The sequence below is a fragment of the Lichenostomus cassidix genome, chromosome 4A (genome assembly GCF_008360975.1).
Source record: "Lichenostomus cassidix isolate B80296 chromosome 4A, HeHo_3.0, whole genome shotgun sequence".
Classification (NCBI taxonomy): domain Eukaryota; kingdom Metazoa; phylum Chordata; class Aves; order Passeriformes; family Meliphagidae; genus Lichenostomus; species Lichenostomus cassidix.
Window position 1 is genome coordinate 611,356 of NC_139485.1, and position 26,475 is coordinate 637,830.

Consider the following 26,475-nt stretch of genomic DNA (forward strand, 5'->3'; position numbering starts at 1 on the left):
CCTCTCTAGATTACCTGTCAGATCTCCAGGGCCGCAGCGACGGAGACCCTCAGACAGCCTGGGATTTCTACAGCAGCTCTGTGCTTGGTGAGTGCAGTGTGGGCTGGGCCAGTGGCAGCAGAGCAGGAGGTGATGCCTTATAAAACATGACATTCCCTTGGGTTTGGCCACATCCCTCCGCACTCATGCTTTGGGTAGAGACCTTGCCATGGTGATATGTGCTGGGAGTTGCTCCTGGAAGGGACTTCTTTGGAAGCTGAATATGTGCATCCCTTGAAGTGCAGGACTGGGCTCCCGGTGCTGCTGGTGATTCCCGAGGGTCTTTAGTTGTCGATCCCAAGCATATAATTGTTGTAGCAGTTCTTGTTGCTCCCCTGCTAACCAGTCACCAAGAAAGGCAAAGGACATACTCATTCCTTTAAAATGTAGAAGTGTTGAACTTCCAGGTTCCCAGAGCTGTCCATCTTTCTCCTCTGCTTTGGAGGGGAAATGTTCCTCCAGCAGAGGTCCTGTTCTTACAACACCAGGCATTTCCCAGTGAAGGGCTTTACTGCCTTTACTGTCACTTCCTCAAAACTGTGGTTACAATGGAAGATGTTCTGGATCTGGCATGGGCCTGTGGCACACTGGACTCCCTCCAGCCTCTTCCAAGTTCAGCACTCCCAAGCTCTCTGTAAGGACTTGGAGTATTTACACTGGCAGGCTGAGAGGCTGCTTGTTGATGGTAGTTGCTCACCTCCATAACTTCCAACATCCTTCCAGAAACAAAAAAAATCTGGTACAGTCAGGAGGGTTGTTCTTGGTAGAAGACTTGTCCTTGGAAGACTCTGATGTCTCTCCGTTCTGGAACAGGAGAAATTCTGCACTCCTGAGAGCACTGTTTGTAGGCTGCTGCACCTCAGCCCTGCCAAGGGAACAGTTCAAACCTTGCCCTCCTTCCTCAGAATTTCTCACTCTCAAAGCTGCCACAAGCCTTTACAAAGAAAAATAGCTGTTCTTTGAGATATTTTAAAAGATAGTACCCCTTTTGCTTTATCACTGATTCCCACTTGGATTTCTCTGATAAACAAGGAAGGAAGATGGTGTGTGAATTTGTGAGTAGAAGAGTTAGGCTTTTTTTCGTCACTACTGAATTCGTGGTTGCCCAGAGAGCTTTTTGCTTGAATTCTGGTATCTCCCTGTGTCGCATTCATCAGTGTCCTTTCCTCTGGAAGCTCCTGGCTAAGGATGTAGGCTGCTGTCTTCCCACATTTCAGTTTTCCACCCCTGTAGGCAAGAAGAAAAGGATTGTTTTTTCAGTAAGCAAACCATCACCAACTTTTAGGTAATGGTTCCTTGGGGGTGGAGGGGGTCTGGAATGCCACAGTGATGGCAGTTCACTGCTCAAAGGGCCTTACTTGGACCCTTGGCTAGCACACATAAAACCTCCACAGGGAGGACTGGGGATTGCACTTCTTCTCTGCCCATGGACCTTAGTGGAGCATTTTAGTATTTCTTCATTTTAGGGTGGTGAAAGACCACCACCTCTGTGAAACACATCCACCCTCTTCCAGCTGAAACACGTCTTTCCAGATGAAACACATCCAACCTCTTCCCCTTTTGCTTCACACTGAGTGCTGGCCACTGGGGATGTGTCTCTGTCACTCACATGGTGCCATCTGCCAGGTTTTCCTTTTCTCCTGGGCAACCTGAAGCTGTTAACAAGTCAGACAATCCCACACTGATCTTCCTCTACCCTTCTCTAGAAGCATAATTTCATCCTTGCTGTTGTGGAAAGTTCCTCCCAATGTTGGTTGGGCTGACATTCACACCTCAGGTGCTCCAGACTCTTAAGAGGTACCTCTGGGGAGGACAGAGGTTCTTCCAGACATGGAATGATGATATCTGGAGAAATGTTATCTGCACAAAAGGTTCTGGAGCCCTGTGGCTTTGATATTGCTTGCGGGATATTTCCAACTTTGGTTCAGGGAGATCCCAAGTTGGAGCTGCCGTCCAAGGGCTGGGCACACTGTCCCTCATTCTGCCCCATCCATGGGGCATTCCCAGTGCTGCCTTTGGGAGGGTGCCTGGCAAGGCAGGAGCTAACTCAACTGGGAAGTAATCCCTGATCCTGCTAGATCTGTTTCCAACAGGCAGAGGAAGGGACCCTCCTCCCCATCCTCCTGGGATCAGCTTACAGCAGCAGCAGTGGCAATGCCAGCCCTGCGTCACCTGCGCCGTGCCAGGCACTGCTGCTGGACACTGCCAGAGCCACAGAATAAGCAGGATACCCAAGCGTGGGACATGGGGCTGGTTTCTTTACAGCCTGTTTACTATGTGTCCTGAAACGTCCCATTTTTGGCTCAGGTACCTCAGCAGTCACCTTGGGTCACCTGGAACAGGTACAGCCCAAGGCAGGGAAGTACCTGGTTCTGCTCTGGAATAACTGAGCTGCTCCCAATCATCACAGGCAGAAAACAGCTCTCCTCCTCCAGTGGATTAGTCCTTTGAAATCTCCCTTTCCATCAGCTCCACCAGCTGAAGCACTGCACGTCCCTCAGGGTACAGGAGAAATCCCAGGCCCTGCTTGAGCTGTTCCTATTCTTTGAGGCAGGAATGCTGTCCTTGAGGACTGCAACTCTCTGGGGGCAGAAGGATAATGAAGGAAGCCAGGGTGTGGGTTCTCCAAGGTGTGGAAAAGTCATCAGTGTCCTGCACTTGGTGCTGCTGGAGCTCCAGACACAAAGTCCCAGTCCGGGGTTTGTCTCCACCTGGGACAGGCATTGTTGTGCCTGATTGTCTCCCTCGGTGGTACAGGATGTTCCTGTCCTTGTCCCAGCCTTTGCACGGGCAGACGGACAGGACTGAGCTTTCAGGACAGACATTGGCCCCTATTTTTGCCACATTAAATGCATCAGGGTTTTTTTTTTCTGAGTTGCTCAGGAAATCTGAGGTTTTTCACTGATGACATCTGAGCTTTGCCAGCCGCGACATTGGATCAATAACCACGTCACTTATTTTTGTCCTATTCTACAGCAAGTTTTGACGATTTCAGCACCCTCTTTCTTAGAGAATTCTTTTCCCTTGACAGCACTAGGAAATGACAGTTTTTCCCTGAGACCCTGCCTGAGCCAGTGTCTCATGTCACCTTCTGTTGTTTCTCTGTTGGAATCCCACTCGTGCTGGGTGAGCAGCTGGGTGTGTGGAACTACCTTGTGCAGCACACCAGAAGATTTTCTTTTTTTCAGCCTTTTCTCTCATGTGTGGGGTTGAACTTTTGCATGATTGGCTTACTTGCTCACAGGCACATTGGGCCTGGCTGCTCTCTGTAGAATCTAAACTCCTTTGTCTGGAAGTTTTTGGAGTTCTTCTGTATTATCTCAGTGGGACAAAACCACTCTGCAAACCTAAAACTATTCACACCTCTTGGTAATAAAATCCAGGCAGCAAGCTTATCTTCAACAGGAGCTTTTCAGATTGGTAAACAGGAAAACTGCCTAGTTTTAAGTGGTTTTGGATTCAGCCTTCTGTTCTCCATCCCCTCTGCACACAGATCCTGCTGGAGCTCAGATGCCTCCTGGAAGAGCCAGGCAAATTCTCTAAGTCATAGAATCATAGAGTTATGGAATGGTTTCAATTGGAAGCGACCTTAAAGATTGTCTTATTCCACTCTTCTACCATGAGCAGACACACCTTCCGCTATCCCAGGTTGCTCCAAGCCCCATCCAACCTGGCCTTGGACACTTCCAGGGGAAGAGCAGCCACAGCTTCTTTCTGTGCTGCAGCTTCTCTCCCAGTGCCAGGGCCTCCCCATGCTCACAGGGAAGAATTTCTTCCATATATCCAATCTAAATTTCCCCTCATGCTTATTGCTTGGTTAGATTAGTCTCTGGTGGCACAGCCTTGCTCTCCTCACTAGGGCAGGGGTGCTGGCTCCCCTGGATCACCTGCTGGAGTTTCTGAGGGTGGAATCTGGGTGGAGAAGCTCTCAAGGAGCAGAGTGCTCACTGTGCCTTCCTTGGCAGGGCCTGTGCAGGCAAAGTCTCTCTACATCCACCTCCCACTTCGCTGTACCAGCTCTTCCAGGCTGAGGAGGTCTGTGCTGGCATGGGAGGGGGGCCAGGGTCATTTTGGAGAGCATCTGGGGTCTGTCAGTGGGGTGGCTTACGGGGCAGGCTGTGAGATCAGAGCAGACCTGAGCTTCCTGCCACGACTTGGGATGTTCTTTCCACCTGACCTGGTCAGTGAGCAATTTCCCTGTGCGGGAAATTTCCCTGTGCTTGGTCCATGTTCCTCTGGGACGAGGGGCTGGAGGAGAGCAGGAGGGACATGGCTCACACATGGCTGCTGGAATGTTGTGGGAAGGTGCCAGTGGGGTCATGGCAGGGGCCAGGGAGTGCCAGCACTGGCTGGTGTGTGACTGAGCAGTGCCAACCTCTGTCCTGCTGTTGCAGAGGGGAAGGACAGCATCGGCTGTGACCTGCTGCTCAACCCTCCAGGGAGCTCAGACCAGGAGGAAGAGGAGCAAGAAGCAGATAACTTCATGTTTGAGTTCTCAGACAAGCCACTGCTTCCCAGCTACAACCTCCAAGTGTCCGTCTCCCGGGGGTGAGTACCTTTTCCTGGAGGACAGAGCAGGACCATGGGTGGCTGCAGCCCCAGCATGGGTGGCAGCATGTTGGTCATTCTGGCAGGGTTAAGAGTTTGCTGCTTGTGTATCTCAGATGTGTTTTTTAGTAGAATCATCACAGAATCCTGGAATGGGCTGGGTTGGGAGGGGCCTTACAGCTCATCCCAGTCCACCCCCCTGCCATGGGGAGGGACACCTTCCACTATCCCAGGTTGCTCCAAGCCCCATCCAACCTGGCCTGGAACACTTCCAGGGATCCAGGGACAGCCACAGCTTCTCTGGGCAGCAGAGGGGAGGTTGTGGAAGTGGCACTAGGGGAGCTGGGGAAGCAGCCCTACCTTGCTTGGCACAGCTTGAAATGTTCTTAGGGAGCAGGAAAGGCTCATCAGGGCTCCCCCCCACCCTCCGTGGCCAGCCACATCCTGCTGCCCTGCGTGTCCCTGTGCCATGCCTATCAGGAATCTCCCCTCTCTCATCCCTGTGATCCTGCTCCTAGCCCCATTTGCCTTTAGCAACAGCTCACACTGATGGTTCTGAGTAGATTGTTTCCCTTCCATCATGGCTAAATCAGTCACAGCACTGGAACAGCACTCCCACCTGCACCCCCTGTGACATGGTGGCTGTTGCTGGGGCAGAAGGGTGACTTGGGAGAGGCAGCAACCAAAGCACTGCTTTTCTGTTCAGCAGATTTTTGTGCCTGCCAGTGTTTTTCCATGCAGAGGGACACATGCAGCATCCCCTCCAGCAATAAACCACACCAGAAGCTCCATTTCCTGACCATGTGGCTTATTCCTGGCAGGGAAGCTGCCAGGACCTTGTTGAAGGCAGGACTTTCACGCCACTGTCCCTGCCTGGCTGTGAGTGTTTTAAAAAGCTCTGACCTGGGAGGCTGTGATCAAAGCCTGGTCTGTGGGCTCCTGAGGGGGAACAGAACATGGAGAGCAGTACCAGGGCCAGAGAGGAGGGCCAGCATGCCAGGATGTGGGAGACAGGAGGGTGTGCGTCATGCCTGCAGCCCCCTCCACCCCTAACGCACTGTGCTTTTGCTATCCTCACAGGCCCTGCAACTGGTTCCTGTTCTCTGATGTGCTCAAGCGGCTGAAGCTGTCCTCCCGCATATTCCAGGCCCGCTTCCCGCACTTCGAGGTGGCCACGCTGCCCCGGGCAGAGTTCCAGCGGCAGGTGTCCCTCAGTCAGGTGCTGGCACAGGAGGAGGTGCCGGCGAGCCCTGAGCTGGCACCTGGCACAGCAGAGACTGTGGAGCTGGTGCACTACGAGCCCGAGCTGCTGCAGCTGCTGGGCTCAGTGGTGGAGTACGAGACCTGGAGCAGCTGACGGGGATGGGCCACTCCCGGCATCACGAGGCAATAATAAGGACCAAGGGGATGCAGCTCTCAGTGCCAGCAGCAGGGACCCGAGTCTTTGAGCAGCTGCTCCTCCTCTCCTCAGGGTCTCCTCCAGCTGAGAAGGGAGGACCCTCGCCTCCAAGGACTTCCCGAGGTCCCTTGGCCACGAGCAGTGGTGGTCACTGCCGCTGCCTCATTCAGCTCCGGTGGGTGATGGAACCCCCTGCCGGGGCTCGTGGGGCAGCGAGGGGTGGGAACTGCTGACCGTCCCCGCTGGACCCTATGGAACTGCGCCTCTCTGTTTGCCCTCCCCCTCCCAATGTCTTCCATAGTATTTATTTAATTAGTATTTAATTTGTAATGTTTTCTTTGTTTTTGCTGAGTCTGTATCACTGTGATGGTGAGCTCTGGGCTATGGGGTGAGACTGTCCCCTGCCCCTCTCCAGCCGTGCCCTAAGGCCAGCCAGGCCCAGGAGTCCCCATCCCTCCCTGGCCACAAGCTAGGGGACAGCCCCTTCCCTCGGCTTTGGAGCTGGTTCCTGCTGCCGGCACTCAGCCCCAGCCGGGAGCCAGCTCCACTGCTCCATCCTCTCCCGGGCTCCTTCCTCCATCTCATTCGTGCTGCTGCTCCCTGTCCCCAGCAGCTGCCGCCCGGGCAGGCGCAGCCTGCGGCCCCCAGAGCACCCCCCGCTTCGGCAGCTTGTGCTCCGCCCCAGGCTCTGTCCCCATGGCAGAAGCCACCTCCATGCCCTGCTCCTCGTACCCCGCCAGTGTCCTGGAGCAGCTCTGTGCGGGAGTGGGTGCGGGCAGGCTGCTCCGCCTCGGGGCCGGTACAGTTTTATTGTACAGGTGCTAACAGGACTGAGGTCGGGACAACCCGGGGATTTCTGGCTCTCTCCGCTCTGCAGCGGGAGCCTTGGGTGGTTTTTTTTGTTGGTTCGTTTTTTCTTTGTGTTGTGTTTCTCCCCAGCCAGGGCAGGCGTGTCCCCCCTTGGAGCCCTGCTGCCAGCCTTCCCCCAGGGGCCCGGCAGCACGTTCTTTAAGCCGAGGGTTTTTTGCCTTTGGGTGTGTATTCTGGTTGCTCTTTCTGATTTCTGTTTTATTATATGCAGCAACAGGCTGTGGTGTCAAAAACACTGATGTACAGAAAAAACCTGCATCAGGCTCCCTGGCTCCTGCCTTTTTTCTGTGTCCAGGCAGATTTCCGTGCATATCAGCCTGAGCCTGTGGCTCAGGGAAGGGAGAGGGGAAGCTGTGGGACCTGTGGGGCCCATGTCTCTGCACAGCTGGAAAAACGGGGAAAGTCCGCTGCTCCTCCCAGCTTTCTGCCTGACCCTGGTGCTGGGAACTCTGCAGCCAAGCACAGCCATGCCCAAAGACAGGGGTAGCCCTGTCTGGTCCCAGTACCCTCCAGCCTGTCCATGGGGCAGCTGATCCCTGCCTGGCTTCGTTCACCACTGAGGGAGCAGAGGGAGCTCAGGACAGTGCTGCAGTTTTGTTATTTTTTCTTGGAAAGGGCAGCAGGAATGCCCTGATGGCAGGACTAGGAGGAAAGCTTTGCCCACACACCACCAAAGAGGAACTCCCCAAAGGAGCAGTCAGGGTGAGTCTTAAAAAGAGAGGGCAGAGGGGCTCATGTAGATGCTCCTATGCTCCCAGGCTGGGAGGGTTCCTCATGAGTCCAGGGAGGAGCAGCCTTAGAGAAAACTCACCAAACTTATGACCTGAAGTGTTCATTTAGAGGCAGGTGGGTGGGAGAGAGCAGACAGGGTTCAGCTGAGGGCTGGCCACCAGCACCAGCCAGGGGTCTGAACCAGAAGAGCTGGAGCACCCGAAGCCTGGGAGGGGCCGATGGCAGGGACTCTGCTTGGCTCTAGAAGCACAGGGGCTCTCCCGTTCTGCACGAGCCTCATCTGCAGCTGTCTGTCTGCTCACAGAGCAGGCTCAGGTGGGCATGATGAGAGAAATGAAATATTTTATTAAAACTGACTCATCTCAATGAGCCATGACCAAGAGTAGGGTGGCAGCGCTGTCCATCCCCATATCTCTGGTGTGCTGTGCTTGGGATGCTGAGCCCACTTGGGGCAGCGGCTGTCCCTGGGATCCTGCAGGGCATGGGCAGCATGAGGCACCTTCTTGGGCTGTCCAGCCATGCAGAATGCCCTGCGGAACAGGGAGAGCTGCTGCTGGCAAGCCAGGGCATCAGTGCCTGTGGAGGGGGGACACCTGTGGGCCTTGGTCTGTATCTCCTGGTCAGTGAGTTGAGAAGTTGAATTCTCCTCTTGTGTTGGAGTCTCAGTCTGTGTCTCCTGGTCAACCATAAGGGGAGCAGCAAAATTTTCCTCCTCTTCTGCCATGATACCTGTCTGTGTCTCCTGCTCGGCATATTGAGCAGCTGAATCTGCCTTTTGTGCCCAGGTTTCAGTCTGGGTTTCCTGCTCAACACGGTGAGAGGCCTCTCTCGGTGGGCCAAGTGACGGTTTCCTTGGGGAGGCCTGGAAGGAGAGTAGGGGATTTGCAGAGGTCACCTGGCTTCCCCCAGCAGCACATGCTGGGACAGGGATGCAGGAGATGATCGGGCTGCAGGGCTGTGGTGCAGGGGGAGCCTCATCTGGCCATCTGTGATTGGCCCTCACCAGTTCCAGCCCCACCAGTCTGCTGCAGACCCTGCAGCTCCTCACGGGCTGCTGCTGGCCACGGGCTGCAGCTCTGCTGGCCAGGATGGCCGGCTGCGAGGAACCACCAGGACGGGACCTGAGCCCCGGTGGGCCTTGTCCCCATGCCCCCTTGTCCAGGCTGAAACGGCTCCTGGTGCCCAGGGAGCTCAAGGTGCTGCAGGGCAATGTCAGCCGGTGCAGGGGCCGGCCCTGGCTGCCCTGAGGCTGCAGCTGCCACTGCCGCAGCTGCGGGCTGGAGGAGGAAGAGGTGTGGGATGGAGGCAAGTGCCTGTGCAGAGTGCTGATATGCCTGGTACCATCCCCCCGCAGGCCTCTCCCTCTGTCTCGTGGCTGGTGCCCGTTCTTGGGGCTCTGGGGGTTGGGGTTCAGCTTCTCCATGGCTCCTTTTCCACAGGTGTCCTGGGAAACTGCCACTTCCTGAGCAAGGTGTTCTGCTTGAGTGGGTACCCTGAGAGGGCTCTTTAAATGGGCAGGATGTGGCCCTGCACTGTCACAATCGCCCCTTGGTGTCATGAGGCCCCACAGTGTCACAATCGCCCAAGGGCACCATGAAGCCCCTCATCACCCACAGCAGTTGTCAGGTGTGTTGGCTTTTCGTGGTCAGGTTTTCAGAGTGAGGGGGCTACAGGGGTGGCTTCTGTGAGAAGTTGCCAGAATTTTCCCCCACGTCCAACAGAGCCAATGCCACCAGCTCCAGGATGGACCCACTGCTGGCCAAGGCTGAGCCCAGCAGAAATGGTGGTGACACCTTGAGGATAAAAGATTTAACTGTAGTCCAGGGGAAGGACTCACACTGGAGAAGTTCGTAGAGAACTGTCTCCTGTGGGAGGGACCCCACACTGGAACAAAGGACTTCGACCCTTCTCCCTGAGCAGGGACAGAAACAACATCCATGGCCCTCATTCCCTGTCTCCCTGTGACAATGGGAGGGAGGATGGGGAGCCCAGGAAGGAAAGGGAGGGAAAATGTTTTTAAGATTTGTTTTACTTCTCATCATCTAGCTCTGATTTTGACTGGTAATTGATTTCCCCAAGTCTAGTCTCTTTTGACAGGCGACTGGTGAGTGACTTCTCCCTGTCCTTAACTTGTGAACCTTTCATTTTCTCTCCCCTGTCCAGTGGCTGGAGGGGAGAGATGGAGTGGCTCTGGTGGGTACCTGCCATCTAGTCAGGGTCAGACCATCACACCAAGGAAATGCCCCTACCAGGAACAAGATGGACTCGGGTGGAACTGGGCATGGGGCAGGACCTCCACACTGTTCTGCTTGCAGCAGCCCCAGCCTGAGCCAGTCCTGCCCACAGCAGGTCCCTCTTGGCATCATGCAGGAGTGTGTGGGGATTCGCCATCACAGCCCAGACAGCAGAAAAGCAGCATCTCCTTGGTGCTGGTAACAACCAGAAGGTGATGAAATGTTTGGTTCAGACTCCCAGAGCTCTCTGGCTCCTCCAGGTGTGCCACGGCTCTTGTGGGACATAGGTGTCACCAGGTGGCTGCTCTACAGGCCAGTGCAGCTCTGCCCTTCTCAGCCCTGTCCTCAGAGCCCAAAGGACAGCTGGTGCCAGCTCATGTCACACCTGTATTCCTTCACTCAGCCTGGGCACAGTCTCTCCCACCGGGAGAGACATCCCGGGGTGCTGGATGTGGTGCCTGGGAAGGACCCTGGTGGCAGCAGCTTTCCCAGCAGGCTCTCCAAGCTCTTCCTTGTGGGCAAGGCAAGCCTGTGGGGACACAGGTTGCAGGCTGGGGCTGCCCAGGTGCAGCCAGACACAGGCACTATGGAGTGAGCCCAGTGCAGCCACAGCTGGAGCACCTGAGACATGAGAGAGAGCCTGCAGGCCTTCTTGCTCCCCAGTGGGAATTCTTGCAAGGAAAGACGGAGTTCTGCACGTTTCTCCAAGGCTGACTCAAGGGAAAACTGACCCCACTGGGCAGTACACTCCCCTTTCCCCACCAGCTAGGCAGTGGTGCAGGAAGAAGCAGGTGACTAGAACAATCTGACTTTATTGGTGCAAACACTAGGTTCAGCTGAGTGGAATATTCCCAAGTGCTCCCAGGAAGCTGTCCGAGGTGAAGGGGTGCACACAGCCAGCAGCCTGCTCCCTCCTGGTGCCATGTTCCTGCTGGGGAGTTCAGTCTTCATGGATATTGAAGAGCTTTGCGACTTCATTGAGATCCTCGTGCTCCTCCCCATCTTTGATGATCTGGAGGAAGGAGAACACATTAAATCCTGCACATCCCCTAAAGAGCCAGTGCTGCAGGACTGTCACAGCCAATGCCAGGAACTGCTTGGATCCTCTCTGAAGCACCAGACTGAGACAGCCACAACACGACAGCACTTTCTACACCCAAATTCACATGGGAATCTTAAATGTACCATCACCTGCCTACAGGAACAGCAGGAAAACCAACCTCCTGTCCCTGTGGGATTTTTTTGTGGGTTTCCCTTTACAGCCAGGGAGAACAAGTGTTTTAAAAAGTGATTCAGCGCTGCAGAGGTTAGCCTGACACTGATTTGGAGCCAGATACCTGGCTTGAACCTGCAACTGTTAGGCAAGATGAAGAGACCATGGATTTAGGGTAAGGGCTGCTAAGGGAAGGAAGGACAGGAGGGAAGGATCTCCCTTTCATGGGGATGGGAGAAGCAACATGTTTCAACTGCATCTTCCGATCAGATATCAACAAAAACTTCCACCGTGAATAGTTCATTCTGGGACAGATAACCTGGGGCAGGTAGTGTGGGATCACTCCCACAATTGAAACAACTCAAATTCTTCAAAGGTGTTAAAACCTGACCTGGCTCTGGCTCAGCTGAGCTGGGAGGTCTGGGACAGACCACGGGTGGGGAAACACCTGCTCACCAAGCACCTGCTCAGGGCTGCTCCAGCCCTGCCATGGTGGCTGTTTCTGGGATGGTGCCATTTGAGACTGCTTCAGACACTTGGACATGGGACAAAGCAGCACAAAGATGGGACATTTAACTCCTGCACTGTCACTGTGATTCTGGCCTGTACTTTCTACAGACTTGGAATTACAGATGTGCCAAGGCAAGGCTTGGAGCACCTGATTTGAGTTATTTCTGTAATAATTTTGTACAAACATGCAAAAAAGCACAGGGACAGCTCCCCTAATTCACCCGGAACAGGGCAGGGCTCCCATTGGATACTGATAAGCTCTACACCAGACAGAGCATCTGCCTTTATTTATCCTCACTTTGAATTAGCAGATTGATTTTTCCACAAGAAAAGCCCTGCTCTAGCAAATACCCCTGTCCATCATCCTCACCCTACACTGACCTTCCGTGCAATGGGCATCCTGTTGAAGATGTTCCACAACACGATTCCCACCACAACTTTATCCCTGAGGTAGAAAATGACACCTTTGCCGTAATCTTCTCCTTGCTTTGGGACTTGAGGGGTTGGTGAAGAGCTTTGAGAGATCCGAACTTCTGAGGCTTCCGCTTCCGTTTCACTCTCGGATCGAATTCCAGTCCCTAAGGCAGAGATAGGAGGTGTCACACACCTGGTGCAGGACATGTGATGATGAGAGCAGACTCAAGAGCATGTTCTGCAGGAGCCTGAGGTGTTCCCTTTGATTTGTGTCTCCCAAAAGTTAAGTTTCACTAACACAAGGATGAAACAATCCTAACATGGAGCACAACACTGACAATTCCCAATTTTGACCCCCAAATGCAAAAGACAGCAGAATCTGCTTCCTCCAGGCAGCAGATACAAAATAAACTTGCTTGGATCCAGAGTCTCTCTGTTGTCCCAAATTACCATTTTATTGCCATGGAGGAGATCAAACTTCACTTTGTATGTCAGTAGAGGAGTTCCCGGATATCTTCTTGGAGAAATGTGTTTTAATCATATTTTAATATCAAAACCAGCCTTTAAAGCTTGGTCTGGAAAGGAGACAGTAGATTGCTGTGTCCTTGTGCTCTCAGAGGCCAGGGTGACTCTGTGGTCCCCCCACCAGCACGTGCAGGAGCTCCCCACTCCATACCTGACTGTTCTGTCGCACTTTTCGGTGTGTCCTCCGCTGTTGCCTTGGCAAACACTCCCACTGTGGGCAAACTGCTGTCCACGAGGCCAATGGCTTCGTACCCCACGTTGGGGCCCAGATCACTCCTAGGAATGAAGTGAGAATAAAGTAATTTGTAGCATTAGTGAGACAAATCCAAGGCAATTCCATCCATCCATCCTGCACTCCTTACTCCAGCATGGAGTGGGCAATGGTGGACACAGGCTGGCTGACACAGATTGACAGACACAGTGTCTCCTCTGCACACAGAAGTGGAACAAGAAGTGGAACATGACAAGCTCATGGCCATGAGCTTCAGAAAAAACAGTTCACTGACCAAAACTTTGAAATCCTTCAGGCCTGCTCCCTGGGAGGCAGCTGGAGGCTTCCCAGCTTCTGGCAGGGCTGCTGTCTACACCAGGCTTGGCAGCATGGACAATTGTTCAGTGCATGTTTCAAAGGGCACTTAAAAATGACTAAAGAGAAGAACACCTTGACCTAACACCTCTCTGAACTGGGCACCTGGATCTGAACTAGGGTGCTGATAGGAGACATAGCAGCTGTGGTTTGGCACCAGTAAGTACCACGTGTCTGAAGTGTTTCCCAGGATGCTGTGGAAACAGATGCATCACAAACCAGTTTGTTCTATGTACAACACGACCTTCCCAGCCCAAATCCTCCAGCATAGACTGGGGTTACTGCAAGGAACACCAGTAACACACCAGCTGTGATCAGCTGAAGCTTAGGAGGGATCATGAAATTATTTAGGTTGTAAGGGACCTCAAAACCCATCTCAATCTACTCTTCTATCATGGGCAGGGACACCTTCCACTATCCCAGGTTGCTCCAAGCCCTATCCAGCCTGGCCTTGGACACTACCAGGGATCCAGGGGCAGCCATAGCTTCTCTAGGCACCTTGTACTAGGGCCTCACCACCGTCACAGGGAAGGATTTATTCCATACATTGAACCTAAATTTCTCCTCTGTCAGTTTGGAGCCATCCCCCTTGTCCTGTCACTCCAGTTCCTGATGAAAAGTACCTCTCTGGCTTCCTTGCAGCCCTTTCAGACACTGGAAGACGCTGTGAGGTCTCCACACAACCTCCTCTCCAAGAGGATCAGGATCCTGAGCATGCTGACAAAATGCATGAGGAATTCCTGTCATTTCCCAGCTTTTGAGCACGGGGGAAGGAAATGTCACTCTGTTAGGGCTGGCAAAGTGTGACACCTGCCAACAAACATGGGGCTGCAACTCACAGCTCTCCTTCACCTGCATCTGGTCATGGCTGAGAGCATCCTGAGGGAAAGCACCCCTGGGAAATGGATGTCTCTGTGTCCTTGGCTGCACTTGATGACCTCTGAAGTTTTTCCCAACCTCAAGGATTCTGTGGCTCTATGTTTCTTGTTTAAAAGTGAAGTGAGAAATGCTCTGGGCCCTGAGTCCAGGCAGGACAGACCAAGAATTCAGGTAAAAGACAGCAGGTCATAACTAACTACTTCTGTGGGGATTTCCTAGAGAAAACTAAAATGCTTTTACCCATGTTTAAAATTCTGTTAACTAACAGGATTTGGGATTTTTAATTGGGCTGAGCTAACAGCCTCTGGGATTTTAATTTTTTTGTGGGGCATTTTTTGTTTTGTTGTCCTGTTTTAATTAATTTTGTTTTAAAAAGAACTTCAGGAAAATACAGCAAGATTGCCCATTTTCTTGATACCTCTCTCTGGAAAGCAACGTTTCAGGTACACCTGGATGCAGCAATGCTTTGCTACTAAAGCATCAGTTCAGCAAAGTGCAACACTGAGACCCACAGATTGGGCTGGGGAACTTCAGATAATCATTACAGAAAAGCTGCTGCTAAATTCAATCTGTAAATCAGTCTGCTCTGAGGAAAGGGCTGCTCTGTATTGCTCTGTGGAATGGGACTCGTTCAGGGAGAAACTGGGATCTGCAGGAAGGAAAAACACTTCAGGGAGGTGAGGGCACAGCAGCGAATGCTCAAACACCTCCCCCGCCCCGAGCTTTAGGAACATGAAGCTGTACAAGGTGTTTGCTGAGGTAGTTTCACTCCTCTTAGGAAACAGACACTTCCCAAGGTGTATCTTCTCCAAGCTTCTGCAACATGGCCAAACAAGGTACCCCCAAAGAGGAAAGGACTGTTACCAGAACATGGACTGGTGCCAGTAGGGCTTTGCAGCTCCTGTCATGTTTTCTCCAGCCAGTCTCCCGCTCACCACTGCGTGATCATGGTGTTCCACACGCCTCCGGCCCAGTTTGATGTCATAAAAGCAGGCAGCATCCCCTGCCTTGGAGAGAACCATCCCGTGAGCACCGAGACAGGGAAAGCTTCCATTAGTGCCCAAACAAAAAAAACATTGGGAAGAGAATACGTGAAACAAGGAACTGAGTTATTCTGACAAACCCCAAACACCACCACTACCTCATCCCACTCCTGGGGCTACACAGCTCCCACTTTCTCAGCATTTTTCACTGATCTTTGGAAAAATAAGCCTTCATGAGGTACGTTTTCCAGAGGAATCAAAGTCTCAACGCCCACCAAGGGACTCTTATGCAAGCGAGTGATCCAGACTATCTTTAGGTTACCCCAACTCCTCTTACACAGCATAAATACTCCAAAGTCGCCGTGGTTACCACGGCAACGAGGCAGCTGCAGTGCCTGACCAGGCTCTGGGCCTGCGCTACAACCATTCTCCTTACTCACTCCTTTTCACCCCGTTCACCTCATCCATGTAACTCTGTGTGTCCCACTGCAGCAGCACAGTGGGAAGGAAGCTGTGCCCACACTCACCACCCAGATGTTGGAGCGAGCCTGCAGCTCTGCGTTCACCCGGAACCCCCCGAAGTCTGAGTCCACCTCCAGCCCTGCTGACTTGGCCAGCTCCACATTAGGCTCCAGCCCTACTGCAGCCACAATGTGATCCGTCTCCACCTGTTTGGGAATGCATAATTAGGACGTTAACTCCCTCCATGTCCCTGTAAGTGTTACCCTCTCCCTGCTTTTCCATTTACCTTCCGGCCGTCCTTCAGTTTAATCACCAGCCGGTTGCCAGAGACAGAGACAGATTTGACCACGGCATTGGGCAGGACATTGACTCCCTCTGGAAACGAGCACAGGACACCTCACTGCCTGCTCAGGGCTGGGCAGATCCCACCTGCAGCAGGTGATTGGTGCAGACAGATGTCAGGTGAGGAACTAAGAGAGAGCCCACCCGAGCTTTGCCGCATGAGCCAGTGCAGCTCTGGGGGAAGCACGAGGAGAAACCCAGCAAAAAAGTCTGAGAGCTGCTTAGATGACAATCCAAAGTACATCTCGTGTGATGACAAGGCCACATCTAAAAGAATTCCCTAAAACAGGTATTCAGGAACTAAGGACACTCAATTACCTATTGCTGTGTCACAGCCAGACCCAGAGGTTCAAGAAAGCAGGTTCCAAGAAAGAAAGTAACTCAGACCTGTGAGTTATCAGACCCTGCAATCCACACCCCAATAACATTCCTCCTTCCTCTCTCCCTCCCCATTTCCCAATGCACAGGATTATTTTGCACTTAATGCAGAAAATAGAAAAAGGTGTCTTGGATCTTATTGACTTTATCAGCTAAACACTATAGCACCTGGCCTGGCCCTGGTTTGTGCAAGGGTACAGGGATCACTCTAGGAAAACAGCCACAGGGAAGAAAAGCCTCAGACATCAGCAAGCCTGTTTGCTCAGCTTTCTCAGAGGAATGGCCAAGATGCCAGGGATTCATGGCAGCTCTGTGCTGCTCAGCTGCAACTTCCTCTGTGCTGCACCTGGTCCACTTTGCAGGGCCCAGCCTCTCTGAGGCTCCAGGGACAGAATGGAGCTGGATGTCCCCAGGAGCAGCTGCCCAGCACCACCAGCCCAAACCCACTCGGCAGCTTTACCTCTTCTGACTTTCTCTGTGGTCCAGCTGCTCAGGTATTCAGGCAGAACTTTGCCCATGTTGCCGTTCTCTGGAAACATCTGGATCACCTCCAGGCCTCGGGTTCGTGCTGGAAGGGAAGCACGGAGCAGCAGGATAAAGAGCAGCAGCAGATGTTGAGACACACGCTTTACTTTACACAAGGAGCTTGCTTGTGACTCCTCAAGAAGTCACAAAGTGACTGACCACTGTTCCACATACACTTGCAAACTCTAAATAACAGACTTCTAGGGAAAATGCTTGGTATTTTGGCAAAAACTTAGAAAAATTACCATAAGGGCACTACTGGCACATTGACAGTCAGAATCCTGCTGTTCACCACCTCTTTGAAATCACAGAATTATGGAATGCTTTGGGTTGGAAGAGACCATAAAGATTATCCAGTTCCAACCTTGAAATTGTAGTTTGAGGGTGGCTTTGAGCACAGAGAACAAATGTGACTTTTCAGAGGGTGGAATGACTTTGCAGCTCACACAGGCCTGCAGAGCTCTGTCTTCTGTGGTCAGGGGCTACTGGGTAGCTAATGAGGGAGAAATTGGGAAAGCCTTGGCCACACAGCCAACAAAACACACGTGTGTTGTTTCCTTCAGGCAAACACAGAGTCTGTGCAAAAACTGAGCAGCTGGGGACTGAAGTTTCTAATGTGAGGCTGCTGCCACTCAGCTGAGGACACACTCACCTCTCCTTCCCAGAGCACAGGCCAGCTCACTGCCGAGGAAACCACCACCAATAATTGTGATGGACTTGACTTCCCTTGAAATCTTCTCCAGCCTTCGGAAGTCCTCAATCTGAAAGAACATTTACCCCCATTTTCAATCCTCTCAAACAGGAATGCATTTGTCTCCGATTTCTCCCTTTGAAGTAAGAGTGACTCCCTCCCCAGCTTGGAAAAGGAGATGTGTTGCTCCTTCCTCCTGTTTGCCTGTTGCACAGAAAATTCCCCCCTGGATTCCTTATGTCTGTGCAAGCTTACCCCTGTCCAGGAAATCTCAAATGCCTGCATTTCTCCTTATATTTCAAGGGCAACTACAAGAAAATGTCTAAATTCAAATGTCCCCCAGCACATCCAGTACAAGGATGCCACAGCTCACATCATCCATCCCTCCCTTCCCCGCTGAGCAGACCACACCTCAGGGGAAGTCCAGCACAGAACAGAAGACTCCCATATGCCTTCTCATTCCCAATCCATTCTCTGAACTAGACTAAAGAGAAGCCTGAATGCTTCTTCCAAATCCCACATTTTCAAGAAAAGTTGAGTTTGCCAAAAAGAAAAAAAAAGCAACTCTGCAGCAAATTCCAGAAGATTTCTGCCATATTCAATGGCTTTTATTCACTTCAGAAGGTGCAGCAAAGTCATGCAGGAGGGAAAACTTTAAAGAAGTACCTAAATCCCATAATCCTACACACTATTACAGCTCTCAGGCTGAGGCAAGCAGGTGAATGGTTGAGTTTATCCTGGTATCCTGGCCTATCCTGGTTTTCTGGCTGGGAAAAGGAATAAGCAGCCAATGGATTCCTGGGCACCAGCTGAGGGAAGAGTGCCAAGGCAAGACTGTCCTGACCCAAAGCAGAAGAGTTTAAAAACTGAAAATAGTGCTAAGTGGCTATGATTTATTCAGCCCCACCCCACGCTGGCAGCACCTGGAGGTTACCTTTCGGAACAGGGTCAGCCTTTTCTGCACATCCTTGCCTGCTCTTTCAATGGCAGGCAGGTTCCTTGGGGTTCCCCCTGGACACAAAGAGGAGAGAAGAGAGACCAATGACACCACGGCCATGACACTGGATATCCAGACGATGCAAAGCTGTCTCAGATCTCAACTGCACTTCCCAAACTATTTCAATATGGGAATATCCCAGTATCTCTGTTGCTGCCTGTGTTTTTACCATGGAAGACCTGTGTGAACAGCAGATGACCCAACACCCACACCCTGGAGACATCCAGTTGCCACTTGAAAAGCCCCAGAACTCCAGATGCTGGAGCAGTGCTCTGCCCATGAAAGAGCTGCTGCTTCTGCAAGCTGCTGCCTCAGGCAGGATTTGAAGAGGCTGACCTGTACAGGAATTCCTCTACTGAGTTTTTTGGGAAGTCACCTTTTCCTTCTTCCCAGTCTTCACAGGACAAAACTCTGAATGTCCCAGAAAAGCTGATGATGCAAGGCAGGTGAAAAACCCAGCACAGCTGTCTGCACAACTGTCCTTCATGTGACTGCTCCACATCATGTTTGACACTTACTGCAGAAACTTCTTCTCAAATCAGAGAAGTGGAATCATGGAATGGTTCGGGTTGGAAGAGACCTTAAAGCCCATCCTGTTCCACCCCCTGCCATGGGCAGGGACACCTTCCGCTATCTCAGGTTGCTCCAAGTCCCATCCAGCCTGGCCTTGGACACTTCCAGGGATCCAGGAGCAGCTACAGCTTCTCTGGGCAACCTGAAGGCCCCCCCACCGTCACTGGAAAGAATTCCTTCCCAATATCCCATCTAACCCTGTCCTCTGGCAGTGGGAAGCCATCCCCCATTGGCTTGTCACTCCAGGCCCTTGTCGAAGTCCCTCTCCAGCTCTCTTGGAGCCCCTTTAGGCACTGGAAGGCTTTAAGATCTGCCCAAAACCTTCTCTTTTCCAGGCTGGATTCCCCCAGCTCTCCCAGCCTGGCTCCACAGGGGAGGTACACCAGAGAATTTATCTCTAGCTAAATGTCACTGAAATAAAAAGCCTGGCGCAAGACCAGGAACAAGAGAAAAAACCCAACAACTTACCAGTGGCAATGAGACATTTGTCATAGGATATCTGGGTCCCATCGCTGAGCTTCACCGTGTTCCCTCTGACATCCATGTGCACAACCTGCAAGATGAATCCAGTTGAGCTTGAGCTCTTCACTTCATGGATTACTGATCAGAGATACAAACTTGGAATTAACATTCTCCCACCTTTAGGTTTAGGGTGGGGGCAGGACTGGGGAAGTGAGAGGACTGGAAGTGGAAATTGAGACTACTTCTTTGGGAGTCACCATGGCTCAGGTTGATCTTCCCAGGGTCTGAGTTTGAAATGGGCTCAGACACAGCATAGCTCAGCAGGAGGAGGAATCACTGACATTTATCATAGCAACATACAAAAATCTGAGGATCTAAATCTATTAGAAGGTTCACCATAAATTTCTCCACTTTCCTGCTGCTTCTGCACAGTGCACCTGCTTACCTCATCCCCCCCACCTTGATCTCTGTCATCTCCTCACCTCACCCTCCAGCCCACACAGCCCAGTTCCCACTTATCACACCCCTGTCTCTAAGCTCTACATATTTTTGTCCCATGCCCAGACTTCAAACTTATCCTTCTCTCTTCCTCATCATCTTCTCTCAGCTCAATGCTATTCCTCTTGGCTTCTCCCATTTTCAAACTTCAGATTATCATAATCTCTACTCCATCACACTTCTCCCAAATGCAAATACCCCTTTCCAGCCAACTTCCCCTCCAACTCCAATGGTTCAGTACCAGCTTAGACTACAAGCTCTGCTCAGGAACAGCTGTAGAACAACAGTCAGTGCTGTACCCACCTTCTTGCCAGGCAGAACTGCCACCCCACCGTTTTCCACAGCAGGCAGGTCCTGGACAGGCACATAGAATGATGGCGGCTGGAAATAGATACTGAGAAAAGCTCCATTATCAAACAGGTTCCACTTGCTCGGGGATACCAGAGATCCAGCTATTCAGCAACTCCAACGAGACAAGGACAACTCTTTGCATCCATAACAAGCTCCAGAATTATTTATCTAGTTTTACAAATTAGGGTCTTCACACTGTTGAAGTTCAAGGGCTTGGATCACAGAATCATAGAACTGGTCAGGTTGGAAAAGATCATCAAGTCCAACCACCGATTAAGGCTTAATCACAGAAGTCACAAAAATCAAGCGTGATCCCACATCCTTGGACCTCTGCTCTAACCTGTAGAGCTTCACCTTTATTAACTTATTTCACAGGACTCCTGCCCAGGGTGGGACATGTCTAAGGGGAATCACAGCAAAGTTCAAGTATCGAGTACCGAGTGAACTCGGTGGGAATCAGAATTCCTCGACTACTGCCAGCATTGACACACCTTTCCCTGCTCCTCAGTGTTCCACTGGCTGGTGGCTCTCTCCCAAGAACAGTTTGATCATTGCCACCTTGTCACTAAGCACTCCCCTTTGCCCAGTCACCTGCAGTGCTACATACCTTCTCTCCTTGCCATTCCACTGCTTGAACCGCAAAGTCTCTGTCACATTGGGATCATCAGAAAACCACAGTTCTTTGGAAAGAGGTGGACGCATGTAGGGCAGGGCAGGATCTTCAGACACAATCAGCACCTTTAATTGGCCACAAAACACATAAGCTGGAGTGATAGCAGGCAAATGGGAGCACATTCAGAGGCTCTGGAGCAGGACAGCTCTTACCCGGGCTCCAGGGTCGCGGGCCCGGATGGATCTGGCAGCAGCAAAAGCAGCAGTTCCTCCACCAATGAGCAGGAAAGGGACATGGGATGGAACCTTGATGGGAGGGCCCAGGGCTGCGGGTGACAGATGGCACAACTTACTAAAAATACAGGCAAACAGCCCAGCCCCAGGGCACAGAGTATATCACCAGAGGCTTTCCACATCCAGACTTCCTTTGGAAATTGTCCTCCAAATACCTTCTGCACCAGTACCCTTCCCAAGAAGCCCGCTGCTGCTTCCCCAAAAGCTGCTCCCTGCAGCAATTAGTCAGATTTCAGCCAACTAAGCAAGCCTAAAACTGCACTAGCCAAACAGTGAACCGTTTATAAGAAAGGGAAGTTCCCCAAAAGGCCAAGGCACGTTTTTCTGTAATTCTGTTCAGGGAGACAACTTTTGAGTTCCTGCAGAAGGCGCCTCCTCCCACAGGTAGGTCCTGTTGCTGAGCAACACACTGGTAATCTGTAGGCAGGGACAAACCAGGCAGTTCAATATTAGCACCAGAACTCACCTGCTGTGCCCCGAGGAGCAGCACCTGCACCAAAAGGGAAGAAACGCACGGCTTAATTCAGTGAAACACAGGCTGCAGTTTGGGAGCTTCAGATCAGGACTAACTCCAGGATGAACAGGCTCTCCACCAGCCAGGCAAAGAGGCCCTCTGGCATCACAGTGTCCTTGTCAGACTGAAAAGCCAGAAGCAGGGCTCACTCTTTTCTCTTTTTATCACAGAAGGAGCAAATGACAGAAATCAGGCACAGGAGACATTCTACTTCATCCTCAGCATGTTCTGTAAAACAGCCTGTTCTGGGTCATGGAGCCAGCACTGTCTTCTGTGCTAGTAAGTCACAGAATAATAGAATCCCAGAATGGGTTGGGTTGGGAGAGACCTTAAAGCTCATCCAATTCCACCCCCCTGCCATGGCAGGGACACCTTCCACTAGGCCAGGTTGCTCCAAGCCCTGCCCAACCTGGCCTTGAATAGGAATTCCAAAACAACAGCACACACTGAGAGGTGATAACGCTGTGAGGGTACATCTGTGATTCCAGAGGGGCTCTGTTCCATTTGTTTTGGAGGCCTCAAGCTCATGAAGAACAGAGACAACCCCAGAACTGGCAGGCTGGTACCCACCGGAGGGAGAGGACTCATCATCTTGAGATCGCTTGGTTACCGTCGAGACCCGGCTGATGAATCGCTCCTTGTTATCCTTCAGTGTTTTGTACACCTGTAGACAGACAGGAGACATTTACCTTGTACACCTTACAGCCCCAAGGCACCATCCTGCTGCTACCCTGACAGGCTTTTGTCCACCACACATGCTGGAAAAGCCAGTGACAACACATGGGGCAAAATGCACCCCTCTGGACAAGGTGCCCATTGAGAATGTGTTCAGAAAATGACCTGGTGTGATGAGCCTTACATGTCTGGCCACTTCCCAGAAGCAATGAACCTTCCTGCAGGTGTTTGGCTGCACAACTGTTCCAAGGGGAACCAGCCCCAACGAAGGAAATGCAGCTAAAGCAGCCCCAAGACCACGTGCAAGGTGGGCCATGATATGACACAAGGCTTCAGAAATGGATGATAAATCCAAAGAAAAAGCATCCCCCAGCTTCCAAAGCCTAGACCAGCTGGGCAGAGCCAACAGCCTGACTGGCTTTCTCTAGGGCAAGTGATACAGGCATGGTGGTGGCAGTGGTGACACCCCTGACATGAGCAGTGCCCTGAGCCACAGGAGTGGGGCTGCTCTAGGTAATGGCCCTTGGATGTGGAATCTCTTCCACCTGAATGCTGACCTGTTAACATGACTGTGAAACTCAGGATACAGCATAAGTAGAGCCTGCACGTACAATTTAATGGTACAGACAAGGAGGGAACATCTTTTACATCATATTAACTTCCAAGAAAATCTGGTAATGGACAGGAGCTGAAGACGCTGGGAGTGCTGGAAGCAGGTCAGAGTCCAGTATGTTTCCCCAAGGGTAAAAAATTAGAGGGAAGCAAACCTTTCTTTAAGGCAAAACTCAGCCTTGCTAACAATCTGTATCATGTGTATGACATCAAATTTCATTTGCCAGTCCTCACAAGTTGGTGTTTTATAGCAATTAGTCTCAAGCAAGAACGGAGGAATTTAATGCCAGACAGAAAAAAGAGTATGGGACAAAAGCCTGTCCAGGGAAGTGGAGAAATGTCAGAAATATTAGAAAACAAGAACTTGTCAGTGTTGAAAAGAATTAAGACAAAGGTATTTTTAAAGCCTTTTGCTTAAAGACAGAAAAGCCAAGGTTAACAAACCACTTCTGCCTTTACAAGCAATAAAAGACAGAAAAGCCAAGGTTAACAAACCTCTTCTGCCTTTACAAGCAGTACCAGGAATGTTTTAAGCAAGTCCAAAGGGCAGCATACAGCAAATTAAACCTGATGCCTTAGGAAAAAACACTATTATGCACAGGCAAAACATCAGATGAGACCTTGAGGATAAATATTTCCAATGGGACAATGGCAACTTCTTTCTAGTCAGAAACAGAACTATACTTTGCCAGGACATGGGGTGATGTTTCAGTGCTCTTCCCTGAAGAAATAACCATGTTGGACAAGTTTTCCTCCCCCTAGTACACTTACACTCAGTTATTATTTCCTTTTCTGCATGTCAACATTACTGATACCAGGCGAGGTGCATTAATTAATGATTTGTGTCCTTACATGGCCACAAACCAAAGATGGCCAGTTTGGGTTTAGATTTACTTAATGTCGAAAGGTTAATTCTAAGGCAACTTTCCCCACCAAGAACTGCACTGCTTGACAACATCCACTTTGTAACCTGGCAATGTCCCTTGAAAATTAAATACCTGAGGCCAAGGAGCACAGGGAGCATAAAGAGGGCTGGAAGTGAAGGGTAACAGGGTGGGAGGTACAGACAGGTGTTCCCCCTCCACCCTCCCACCCAACAAACACATTTAGTTTTGCATCTTACATAGGCTCCTGTCCCAGTGACTGTTCCTCCCACTATTATGTATAACAAGAGGTTGCTGCCAGCTTTGCCAGGAACACCTGAAGACGTCAGGGATCTAGAAGGGTATCTTAGCTGATGGCATTGCAAAACTGCAGGTGAAGACAGGCAATAGAAGAGAAGAGGGAAAGAGTTGAATATTAGGAAGGATAGTTGATTAAACAGGTCTTGGGAAAAGTAGAGCGTGCTTTGTAATTTCAGCTACCTTGTCTGCCAAAAAAAAGGGTGACAGGGCACAGAAAATAATTACATTTAAAGGAAATAGGAAAATATTTTCTTCAGTGCTCTGTTTTGATTTTTTTTTCCCTTTTCCCAGGAGCTTCCTTAGGAGAAAATTGGGGTTTGGAACTTTTAATGAACATGATCCTCCAAGAGAAAGCTGAAACAAAGATTTGTGTGATGTAAACTTGGGATCTATCCACTCCCAGGCAATACTGATACTCTTCAGTTCTCTGTGAATGTCATTTACTCTTTAAGTCAGGCTGAAAACCTTTATCCTTTTCAAGTAGGACATAAATGCTCACCAACTGGGGGTTGATTTGGTATACTTACACAAGTTAAACAAATGTTCTGAACTGAGATTTGCAAGGAATGGTTTGCTTTAGTATCAAATCCCATACAAGACAACAGACAGAGCTGTGGTTGATCATAACAAAAAGCCTCAAAAGTGCCTTTAAGGTTAAAAAAACTTAAAAGGTAACTGAAATTACAGTTAAAACCCAAGTAATCATATGAAGTTAATTTCCATTTAGCTCCCCTTGAAGTTTGCTGAAGGAGGAAACAGAGATAAAGCTACAGAGATCAAAAGCTGAGTAGAGAGCTGGAATACAGCAAACACTCGACAGGAGAGATGGATTGTGACTTCTCCCCAGGAACCACCTTTCTACTTACATAGGCACCTGCTCCTAAGGTGGACAAGCCCACAATAAGGACAAAAACCGAATTACTGCCCTTTTGCCCAGGCACGCCTGTGCTAGCCACTTGTCTGCTCAGCTGCAGGTCTGGGAGCACATTCCAGCGCTGCAACAACGTGCCTAAGGAACACAATTCATTGGAGAAAACAACACAAAACACTGTCAATACAAAGGTAAGTCTGGAAATTTAGAGACTAAGTCAGTTCTGAACCCAAACAAATTCCTTGTTTGGAAAACCCAGCACCACATCTGAGCGACCGCGTGGAATTATCCTGAGCCACAACAGTGTGCTCTGGGCAGCTGTGGATACCAATCTGCAAGATCAAGGCGTAACTGAATGAATTGGTAGCACGAGCATCTCTAGGCAGCTGGAAAGGCTGCGTGCAGCTGGAGCCTCCAGCCACACAGGGCTGGGCGAGCACAGAGGTGCGCACTGGTGGTTCCTATACCTTCTCCGGGCCTCTCCTGTCCGAGGATGCGCCTGGCTCCAGCATAAGTAAACAGAGGCTGAGGCAACCGGGCCATGGCAAGCAGCAGAGATGGTTACAGCGGCACCAAGCGCCCTCTGCCCACACAGCAAATTCCGCCGGGATAAACCACCAGCAGGAATGGGGTTCTGCTGGCAAAAAGGGCATCCCCGGTGGAAATGAGCAGATCCAGGTGCAGGCACATCCCGCCGGGCAAGCAGGACAAGGAGCACCCCTGGCTGAGCTGCTGCACAACGCTTTATTACTGTATCACCAAATCTAAGCCTGGGGCCGCCCCACTTCATCCCTAAATGGAGCCACAGAAGGGATGGCTCCGAGCGCTGCTCCCAGCGCGGCCGATGCTCCCGGGAGAGGTTCGGGCTCTCTCCATCCCCACGTGCAAGCGGACACCTCCATTAGCTCCCCGCCCGGCGAGCGCTGAACCCGCCTCACCTCCGCTTCAAGGAAGGCACTTATCCGTGACAAAAACAGCAGCAAAGCCACTAACCCCGGAAAGGCAACCAAGGTCCCAAACAGCTCCGGGTAACTCACGCTGTGCTACAGTTTTCCCTCCCGTTCCCGGAGCATGTCGCACCTCCGCCGCCCCACAGACCCTCCCACAGCGCTCCGGGCAGGGCCATGCCCGCGCCGCTCCCGTGGGATGACCACCTCGCCCGGTGCCCTCCGCAAACCGCGCTCCCGGCCGGGACTGGGCCCCGAGGCGGGGGCGCCTGGCATGTGCCAGCCCCGGGCCCCGGGACGGATGGTCCCGACCCGCGCGCGGGACGAAGCCGCCGCCGCGGGAATTGCACCCGGTCTCCCTCCTCACCCCCTGTCCCGGCCCGGCTCCGGGACCCGCGCACGACACTGACCCGGGTGGGCGCGTCCCCGCGGCGGGGGGCGCAGGGCGCGCGCCAAGGCCGCTCGGCAGCGGAACATTTCGCCGGTCGCCGGTCCCTCGGTCGCGGCCCCGCCGGCCCGGCCCGGCCCCGCCGCGCACGCGCCTCCCGCCGCTTC

The 26,475-nt window shown here is 51.7% G+C and overlaps 3 protein-coding genes and 1 long non-coding RNA gene across 15 annotated transcripts in view; 1 reads left to right on the forward strand and 3 right to left on the reverse strand.

The window, feature by feature from the left end:
- The window catches only part of BCORL1 (BCL6 corepressor like 1), a 67,972-nt gene that overhangs the window by 18,683 nt on the left and 22,814 nt on the right, over window positions 1-26,475 (forward strand). For 3 of the 5 annotated variants that reach the window (XM_085059925.1, XM_085059926.1, XM_085059927.1), the window contains exons 12-14: window positions 10-87; window positions 4,434-4,587; window positions 5,668-7,120. The exons of 1 other annotated variant lie outside the window; for it this stretch is intronic. In XM_085059925.1, the coding sequence (XP_084916051.1) occupies window positions 10-87; window positions 4,434-4,587; window positions 5,668-5,944 (509 nt within the window). In that variant the 3' untranslated portion in view covers window positions 5,945-7,120. Of the gene's footprint in view, window positions 1-9; window positions 88-4,433; window positions 4,588-5,296; window positions 5,467-5,667; window positions 7,121-26,475 lie in introns of those variants that run through there. One more of the 5 variants, XR_014852142.1, reaches the window with a different exon arrangement.
- Window positions 81-5,174, reverse strand: LOC146437211 (uncharacterized). Its single transcript, XR_014852144.1, has 3 exons — window positions 4,948-5,174; window positions 3,403-3,556; window positions 81-1,266 (listed from the first exon to the last, which is right to left on the reverse strand). It is a non-coding gene; the product is annotated as an uncharacterized LOC146437211 (long non-coding RNA).
- On the reverse strand, window positions 7,084-10,474 carry LOC146437212 (uncharacterized). 3 transcript variants are annotated; one of them, XM_085059939.1, is made up of 2 exons: window positions 8,637-10,474; window positions 7,084-8,450 (listed from the first exon to the last, which is right to left on the reverse strand). In XM_085059939.1, exons 1-2 carry the CDS (start codon window positions 9,144-9,146, stop codon window positions 7,935-7,937), a joined length of 1,026 nt encoding a protein of 341 aa, XP_084916065.1. In that variant the 5' UTR covers window positions 9,147-10,474; the 3' UTR covers window positions 7,084-7,934. The 3 variants fall into 3 exon arrangements, with proteins under 3 accessions (XP_084916065.1, XP_084916064.1, XP_084916063.1); XM_085059938.1 differs by having other exon boundaries at window positions 8,592-10,474; XM_085059937.1 differs by having other exon boundaries at window positions 7,084-8,390; window positions 8,484-10,474.
- AIFM1 (apoptosis inducing factor mitochondria associated 1) lies at window positions 10,615-26,463 on the reverse strand. 6 transcript variants are annotated; one of them, XM_085059932.1, is made up of 17 exons: window positions 26,331-26,463; window positions 24,042-24,169; window positions 22,202-22,295; window positions 21,584-21,607; window positions 21,037-21,149; window positions 20,819-20,949; window positions 20,164-20,254; window positions 19,369-19,453; window positions 18,265-18,341; window positions 17,292-17,400; window positions 16,575-16,682; window positions 15,681-15,769; window positions 15,460-15,600; window positions 14,814-14,956; window positions 12,636-12,760; window positions 11,927-12,123; window positions 10,615-10,834 (listed from the first exon to the last, which is right to left on the reverse strand). In XM_085059932.1, the coding sequence occupies exons 1-17, from the start codon at window positions 26,395-26,397 to the stop codon at window positions 10,763-10,765; spliced, it is 1,794 nt and encodes a 597-aa protein (XP_084916058.1). In that variant the 5' UTR covers window positions 26,398-26,463; the 3' UTR covers window positions 10,615-10,762. The 6 variants fall into 6 exon arrangements, with proteins under 6 accessions (XP_084916058.1, XP_084916057.1, XP_084916061.1 ...); XM_085059931.1 differs by lacking the exon at window positions 24,042-24,169 and adding an exon at window positions 24,969-25,111 and having other exon boundaries at window positions 26,331-26,460; XM_085059935.1 differs by lacking the exon at window positions 21,584-21,607.